This window comes from Juglans regia, chromosome 11, assembly GCF_001411555.2.
Source record: "Juglans regia cultivar Chandler chromosome 11, Walnut 2.0, whole genome shotgun sequence".
Classification (NCBI taxonomy): Eukaryota; Viridiplantae; Streptophyta; class Magnoliopsida; order Fagales; family Juglandaceae; genus Juglans; species Juglans regia.
The window spans coordinates 14255881-14265268 of record NC_049911.1 but is presented as its reverse complement, the minus strand read 5'-3'; the positions used below and the strand labels follow the sequence as shown (position 1 = coordinate 14265268).

Here is a 9388-nt window from a genome sequence, read left to right as displayed (position 1 = left end):
GGTTAGAGCCAAGAAGCTGTTTGATGAAATGCTTGAGAAGCTGAGCTTAATTTGGTACCATAATGTGTCAAGTATGGGTTTAGTATCTATAGCTCAGAAGTGTAGGCCAGTCGTGATTTTCATGGTGGACGTGCTTTATGCCTCTTCTACATTCCAAATTTCTGAACTTGTTGCGCTTTATTAGAGGCAGTTGCTAGATATTCTTGACAAGGCTACAATAGATGACATTTTGTTGGTTCAATCCATTGCAAACATGTGTGGTGAACCATATGAAAGATTGTTGGCAAGGTGTATTGAGAGTATTGTTAAGTCTGCTGCTGGTGTGACAAACATTGCTAGAGGGAATGGGCACGGGCTGTTTGAGGAAATGTGCCAAAGAGCGCCTGAGCCAGATAGAATTGTTATGGAGGGAGCAAAGTTCCCAAAGAAAATGGAGTCTGTTCCAAAGGACTGGTGGATCGAAGATATATTTGAGCTGAACATTAATCTTTACATGCGAGTAATGATTGCTATTAGAGTGATACTGCCAGATGCCAAAAAATGAAAAGAGAAAAACAAAATAAATATGGGAGCATGGAGCATATTCTGCATCTCGGAGAAGGCAGATAAAGTATGGAGAAAAGGGTGGTTGTGTGAAGATGGCAAGGCACCACATTTTATGAAAGTAGGATGGGGTCAACCATCTACCCCCTGGGAATGGAAACCCAGTTGATACTCAAGGAGTTACTTCATGTAGGTGTTAAGATTCAAGATGTTCTAGTGATTATGGTTGCAGGTGGTGGCAAAAGCCTGTGTTACCAGCTTCCAGCTATTTTTCATGATGGGATTGCCCTTGTCGTTAGTCCTTTATTGTCACCAATTCAGGATCAAGGAAGTGTCTCAGCCTTGTTACACGGTAAAAAAGGAGAGGATAGGACCCCTTCGGATTGGGATGCTCGACTAAGAAGAGAAATAGGTGCAGCAAGAGGCATTGCTTGTATCCATTCAGAGAATGACGGAAAGCTTGTTCGTGATCCAACCCTCGAACATTTTTCGGCATGAATCAGTAAGGTGTGTGGTTATAATACATTACCTTGGTTATAATGAGTTTCTGAATGTGTATGGGAAAATGGACGTGCCTTGGAATAAGATTTTGGATGTTGTTGCTGGCATGAAGAGTAAAGGGGATGGCTTTGTTCAATTTGAGTATGAGGAATTTGCAAACGATGCTATTGAGAAGCTTAATGGCTTTACAGTTGGAGAGAAGTAGATATATGTTTCAAAATTTGTCAAAAAGAGTGATAGGATTTTGTCCAGTGTTGATGCTAAATATACAAACTTGTAATCAAAGAATTGGGGATCTAAATGTCATGGAAGAGGTTCTGCGGGAGAAGTTCTCCAATTATGGGAAAATCGCTAGTTGGTTATGGAAAAGGGAGACAATGAGACTCCAAGAGGTTTGGGCTTTGTAAACATCATCAGGGCATTTGTTGTAGACATCAACCTAGCATTTGTTGTCCTATTTGTAGTTATTGCTTCATGCTTCTTGGTCATTCTATACAAACTTATGTCATTTTGGTTTGTTGCGCTTTTGGTTGTTATTTTTGGCATAGGCGGTATAAGGGCTTGAAAACTTGCCGGGTTGCTTTATTATCGAGCATTTGATGTTGTTAGGGCAGTTACCAAGATAATCTAATTTGCCCAGATACAATCAGCCACCACCATATGATTAACAGCAATGTTATCCTCCTTCAATAGCTGCATTTGCGTACTGGTATGGAAGTTTTATCTTCCTATTACTTGAGAGCTTTGATGCAAGGAAATTGGAAGCAGACCTTGTTGTTCTCATTGCAACAAGGGCAGTCTCTATTACTTGGATGTTCCCGCCTTGTGTATGAGGAACTCAGAGAAGCATACCCGCACCTAAAGTGCCAGATTTTTCTTTGAGGAACTCAAGAGTTTGTCTCTTGCCTCACTATACAGATCAGGAACTCTAAAGTGCCAGATTTTTGTTTCAAGAATTAGTACTTCCTATGTCATTAAAGATCAAAGAATGCCGCTGTTGAGAAGGCATCATGCATTGGCAGAAATCTCATAATAGTTTGGCAACATCACTACTACCTTGCTTTTGTTTTGCATTTAAATTTCGTTGATGATGAAATTGAATTTAATCGAAGAAAAATACATCATTTGAGACTCTGGTGGACTGCCTTCACAAGGAATATACTGGACTGTGGAAAAACAGAAAACAAAAACCGAAGAGAAATAAAAATAGTTTGATTTTCTCTCAATGTTTACAGTGTGCTAGTTCCGTCCTTAATTCCTACTCATCCTTGTCTTCATTGTCATCATAGTTGAAGGGTAGGGGAACAGACTTGAATGCACGGTACTTGCCAACATTGTTCAAATGCTCATTCTCCAACCTGTGATGTAAATCACAAGAAATTGAAAATATTAAATTTGCGTAAATTCTCAACATGCAAGTAGTCCCCTTTCTTATCCATAAAAAATTAAAGCTTATATAAACATGTTAGAAATTTTACTCCAAAATGACCAACAATCTTGGTTACCTGAAGAAATTCCAAATCCCACGACGAATGATTTCTAGGCAGGCTACAATGGTGATTAAAGATTCTCTATGTAAGAAAGACACCTTGAAACCCAAAACAGTTTGCAACCAAGCAAACCTGAGGACGACATTCAACACCTGCATGCATATATTACCATGAAATTACAAAAAGATGGTTTAGTGTCAGACTTTGATGAAAACTCTCTCCAGTTGAAGTCGTTTACTCACCATGGCTCCAAAATATACACTTCTGTGAGGGATCAGAAGCTTGTCTCTTAGCCATCGGTTCTTAGATTTCTGTTGCAGGAGTCCCCAGTCCAAGACAAGGTCCCAATATGTACTGACAATTGCTGCAATGGCTGAGAAAATCCATGCTAGCGTCCTCCAACCCAATCCCTTGTCGAGACTGTAAGCTGTTCTCATGCTAACAGCCACAATTGTCAGAAAATATTTCAGCCCATTGTATCCTTGCATAGCATCTTTCTCTTCATATAAGCGACGGAGGCACTGACAAAGAATATGAGGGAATAAGTCCTTGCAACAATAATCATTATGAGTTGTGGCAAAAAAAGAAATTGAACTTTAAATATCACTTGTTTTAAAAGCAAAGTCTTAAGTCTCACGTGCATGCCAAAAGGCACACGGACCCATCTATTTTAATCGAAAGTGGAGTTGATTAGCCGATGTTGGAATTCAAGACTATTGTTTGTCTCAACAGCTTAGATTATTCTCTAAAAGTGAGTTGGCAACCTGAAGGAGTCGAGACAAGTAAGGAATCACTGCAACAATGAAGTAGAAAGTGTTGAAAACGTCACTCTTTTTGCAAGTGTTTTGTCTGTGCTTGTAGTCTCCCCAACCGTAGTAGCATATGTAGAACTCCAAACTTCTCAAGGCTTGCACTTGGCTGGTAAACTGATCTGCCAAGAAGAAATCTGGGAGCGTGACCTGTCATATAAAGAAATTCACAAATGTTAATTAATTATTACAAAAACCCACTTAGTTCCATTTCATTAATCTCTTGCATCATGAACAGTTGTCGACCACAATACCTTGTACAAAGGAGCACAAATACAGTGAAAGAGACATGTGAGGAAGAAGAAACGACTTGAACGGTACAATATGTTGAATGGAAAGAATAATATGATAACTACAAGCTGCAGATCAGAAAGAGAGGAGAAAGTTCAGAACTGTATATATATTCAGAATTAGATGGGGAAAAAGTAGGTAAAGTACTTCTACATATACGAACTTACAAGAACCAAGCTGAGAGGCAGAAGTTCTGTCAATGCTTTGTAATCGTCCGTTTTTGGGTCCCTTTCCATGTCAAGGTTTAAGAGAACACTAGCTAGTGCTAGTGCTGCAAGACCAAAGCTGAGGAGGAGAACTTGTTGGTAGCCCAACTCGGTTCCTTGCTTGAAGCCGAATATGAAGGAATAGTTGACTCGGTACCGCCTCCAGAAGTATATGTTGGCAGCATACATTAAGATGTGCAGAACTATGAAGCCAAACAAACTGCGAGCGAGGAAGGAAGGAAGTTTAACATTGGAAAACTATAGAAAGTTTTAAATTTCCTCTTTCTTGGATTGAAAGCATATTCATTTGAATCTTTTATTTTAAAAAAGCTTAAAGGTGCTCACAATGAATCCTATATATATATATATATATATATATATATATATATATGTATATATATGCTGGTCTTGTGACGTGGAAAGAGTTTATACAAGTTGATAGGCCAGCACAAAACTTGCCAAGTCAAATGGATTGGCAGTACTATTCACAAATTTCAACTCACAAATCTTACTACTATTCACAAATCATCTCAACTCATCTCATCTCATCTCTCAATCCAAACAGGGCCTTAATACATGTTTTCTCTCTCTTTCCTTGCCATTAATTTTTGGTATGTTGTTAAAAGTATTATTGATCCTTAGTTCTAATACTAATTGTACATTTATCTACTCATTCTCAATTAAAAATATCTTATCGATGGGAAGTTTGGTTCACATGTGAAGAAGTAAATAATTAATATCATGCATATTAATTAGTATTATTGACGCTTGAATTCAACATGGAAGAAGAAGGATTATACAGTTCTTAAAAAATCAGTTGAGTGGAGATGTAATCCTAGAGAGAAATGAAAGTTACCTGTATAGGGGAAACATGTTCTCCATATATTCTGTCGCCCCTTTATTATTCATGAGATTACGAGTGCGTATAATTAAAATAAGAGCTAATATCAGAGCTGCCGTGCAGCCAGCAAAAAAACCTGAAGAGTTTTCCAATGAACAGATCAAAAGGGAAAGAAATGGACATTAGATTTATCCCCATAATTTCTTCGCTGTTAAGAAGTTTAATTCATTCTAGATCAAAAACCTTACCCATGGAAAATGTAGTCCTATGTCTTTCTCTCTTTGACGTGGGTCTTAAGATGTTCATGCCTTTAGTGCGGTTAGAGTTGGAGAAATGCTTGATGAATGCAGCTTCAGTCCTTTCCATAAGCTTGGTAACCTACAATGACAAGTGGCTTATATATATCAGAATAGAAGAAAATAGCAGTACTGGACAAAGCAAGTAGCAATCCTCTTTAGCTAATAGCAGTTATGGACAAAGCTAAATCCAATAAGAATTTAGCTATTGAACTATAAAATTTATCACATTGGAATAGCTATATTCCAAATATTTGGAATATAGCTACAGTAACTTCTAAAGTTATTTCCAAATTTGAAAGACACTGTTTATTCATCAAATCTATTTTATATTATTTTTTTCTCTCTCCCAAGGTATCCATCAATGTCTTTGTAGTTTCTATTTTTAATCCATAATTTAATTAGAATATGATTACTAATTAATATATAATATTATGAATAGTAAAATATGATAAAATAAAATAATTTCATAATTAAAAAAATTAAAATATTTTTAAAATTGATATATTAATTTGAGTTAGTGGTATATTAATTTAATAAGAATATGATTATTAATTAATATATAATAAGTAGAATAGTAAAATATGATAAAATTAAATAAATTAATAATTAAAAAAATTAAATATTTTTGAAATTATTAGTTATTCATTATTATATAATAAATAAATGTATAATCTAATATGAAGATTTGATGTGAATAATTAAAATCAAATTCATCTTATATTATTTTATTATTATATAATGAAAAAATAGCTATTCCAATGTGGAGATTTATTTAAATTGAATAGCTAAAGGTCAAATTTCTCTTACATTCATCAAAAATATCATTTAACTTTAACTAATCCAATGAGAGTGCTCAAGTGAAGTCTTACTGAGTTTGAGTGCTAAGCTGAACTTAAATTATCTGAGTTGAATTATGAATAGTAATATTTAGTAGATTTTATTAAGATATATTTAAATGTATAAAGTAGGTTGAGATATATGTTTAAATGTATGAGGTATGTTGAGATATATTTAACGAGAAGTTAAAAAGGTAGTGAATCCTATTAATAATTAGTTTGAGATGAGTTTGACAGCCAAACATAGCCTTAGGTCTGATTCATTTGAGGTGGAATGATCCTTCTCTACTTTCATGTACTTTGCCTAGGAATATAGAAATCTCACCTCATCAGCGCTTCCGAGGAAGGAGTTATCCACCATCTTCATGTAGGATTTTGATGCATCCCTTGAAGTAATCTGCAATGTTAAGGTATAAATACAAGGACCAAAATATCAATGTTTAACTCTTAGAAAGAGAGAAAAGGCTGCTAGCTATACAAATGGGACCTAACCATTGATGCCCCTCCAATTTATGTTTATCTTATAGATAGAGTCTACCTTTTTACAAAAGTTTATATAAGACTTATCTATTTGAAATTTGTATAAATAATTTCTTTACAGGTAAACATCTTGACATATTACTTGTATAATGGTCCCGACTCCACTGTACTTTTTCCCAATTTCAGTAATATATTTAATGTATGATAGATCAACTTATTAAGGAGAGTTTGACTCATATACAAGTGTATAAAATGTTAAAATACAAAGGATTAATGAAATATGTCTTTGTATTATCTCAAACTTTTAAGATAGTTGATGATTAAATATTTATATAATTATTTATTCCTCTTCTAAGCTTGCCAGTAACGTCTTTGCTAAAATATGCATGAGACATGATGATAATGATGCCCAATTGGAAAATACCTTATCATATTTCTTCATGATCTTTGAAAATGCCAGTGTATTCAAGAAGCTGTATCATTCACGGAAAAGTATTAGTGGAAAGAAAAGAAGAAGACAAGAAAATCCAACTAGATCTAATAAAAAAAAACTAGCAATATATGTCTAATAATACCCGAAGCTTTTGAGAAGCCGGAGCTTCTGGTAAAATTCAATAATAGCCCGCTTAAGTTGTTCTTCAACTTTTCTAAGATTTTCCCTGCTGAAATTCAGCTCCGTCTGGATAGGATAACGGAGGATGCTCTTAATGGTGGATCGAGGAGTCTCCCGGGTGTTGTTTATTTTCACACGATTAAGTACTTCCAGAGGAGCTGGTCTACTGGCCCTGATGTTGTTCGGCCTCTGTTCTTGAACCTTTTGATTGACAAGTACGTCAATGGTCTCCTCCTCATCTTTTTCCTGATCACTCGAATCATCTGATTGTCCATGGCTATTCGATCCTACCTCTTCAATCACATCCATCGACATGACAATTCTTCCTGCATATATATATATGTGTGTAATTTTAATCTTCTTTAGTAGCTTAGTATTTTGGTTATCAAAGTCAGCTCAATTTATTATTATAATTTTTTTTAATTTTAATATAAAATATAATAGATAATTTAAATTTTTTAAATTTTCAATTGGCTTGAATTCTTTTTCTAAGATTATCTGTTCTTATTTTTTTTTTAAAAAAGGAGATCCTTCGATTAATAGCTTCGTAATGGGTGGTGCTACAGCCCCGCTGGGGGCTCCCGCTGGGAGCTCCCGCTGGGGCTGTAGTATTATTTAATATATATTTTATATAAATAATTTTTATATAGATTTTTTAATATTTTTTAATATTTTAAAAAAATAAAATAAAATAAAAATATTATTAAAAAAATATTTTTTTAATCCAAAAGTAAAAAATATATATTAAAAAATTTTTTCTTAATCACGAAATAAAATAAAAAATTATAAAAAATATTATTTTATAATTTTTTATTTTACTTCATGATTAAGAAAATATTTTTTAATAATATTATGATTTTTTTAAAAAATATTTAAAATAGTCATATTACAGCCCCGTTGGGGGCTTCCGTTAAGCTTAACATGTACTTTTTTATGTGTAATTTTTTAATTTATTTTTCATATAGATTTTTTTTACACTTATAAATATTTTTAAAAAATAAAATAAATTTAAAATATTATTAAAAAACACTTCTTTAATCTGAAAGTTAAAAAAAAAATCATTAAAAAACACTTTCTTAATCAGAAAGTAAAAAAAAAAAATCATTAAAAAACACTTCTTTAATCAGAAAGTAAAAAACAAAACATTAAAAAATACTTTCTTAATCATAAAGTAAAATACAAATCATTAAATATTAATTTTTATTCTACTTCGTAATTAAGAAAATATTTTTAAATAATATTATAATTTTTATTTTATTTTTTAAAATATTTAAAATTATTAAAAATATCTATATAAAAATAAATTTAAAAAAATATATAAAAAAAATACTACGCCCCAACGGGAGCCCCCAGCGGGGCATGTAGCATTTTTCCTTCGTAATATATACAAAACTTACTACTTGTTCTGGCCCCTCTCGGTGTTGAAGCCGATAATGCAGCTGCAGAAGCTGCAACATCTGAAGCAAGACGAGTCATCTCAACTGATTTATTAAACCATCCTTGAGGATTCTCCACTTTTATTCGAAAAGCAATGAAAGCATCCATTTGCTTATTCAACATATCCGCTTCCTTCATCACCTCCTCCACCTTAGACCTGTAAAACTTCTCCACTTTATTAAATTCATCGTCGAGCCTCCTGAAGTAAACCAACTCGTACTCTCCCCCTTCGTCGGAGGACATGAGAAACGTAGTCTGATAGCTTTGTGAGCCATCCCGGCTCACTGAATTTACGAGAATGGCTTGGCTTTCAATGTCATGATCATCATCGCGAGTAGTGGATGATGGGCTTATGGAGTGGTGGTTGTATCTTTGTGTAAGGCCGCTAAAAGCTCTGTAAAGTGTGAGCTTTCGCTTTAGGCCGGCCGATGGGGTGGCCGGTGTCCGGTTTCTTTGCTTGAAGCGTAGGATGTCTTTCAACAAGGTTTTGAGCTTACCATAATCCATGTATGCTTCTTGCCATTCAGGCACCATCTGTGCCGCGAATTCCTTTCCGAACTTCATGGTTTTTTGGGTTTCGTTGCAGACTGCGGTATTACTGCGGCAAACGAAGCAACGTGTGAGACAACACCTTGAGGCTTGATGACGTGGGATTTATATATCCAGGTTGAGAGCGACCATTTCCTCTTCTGTTATTTAAAAATAAATAAAAGTAAAAAGAACCCCACATGCAGAGAAATTTCGGTCGACGGAGCAAATACGTGTCGGAGTTGGCTACTGGCTAGGTCCACTTTTCAGTGACCTGACATATAGAAATTAAAATATCGTAGCTGTCACAATTGACAACTGAACGCTACAAGAAAATGAAGACAAATTGTTGACTCTGACATATTTTTCATTTTTTCTTATTTACCTATTTCTGAAATCCATCTCATAATTTTGTAAAAAAATATTCTGATCACATAAAATTTATATAAAAATAATTTATAAATTAACGACGTGATTTCTTATATTATAAATTTTTTTTATTATATAATAAATT

At 33.9% G+C, this 9388-nt stretch overlaps 1 protein-coding gene across 1 annotated transcript; it reads right to left on the bottom strand.

Moving 5' to 3' along the window:
* Positions 1 to 2096: 2096 nt before the first annotated feature.
* On the bottom strand, positions 2097 to 8934 carry LOC108987639 (phosphate transporter PHO1 homolog 3-like). The gene is made up of 12 exons (XM_035682755.1): positions 8307 to 8934; positions 6872 to 7235; positions 6721 to 6769; positions 6142 to 6213; positions 4930 to 5059; positions 4697 to 4817; positions 3802 to 4060; positions 3598 to 3702; positions 3299 to 3493; positions 2777 to 3055; positions 2550 to 2686; positions 2097 to 2402 (listed from the first exon to the last, which is right to left on the bottom strand). Exons 1-12 carry the CDS (start codon positions 8908 to 8910, stop codon positions 2303 to 2305), a joined length of 2415 nt encoding a protein of 804 aa, XP_035538648.1. The 5' UTR covers positions 8911 to 8934; the 3' UTR covers positions 2097 to 2302.
* Positions 8935 to 9388: the final 454 nt, after the last annotated feature.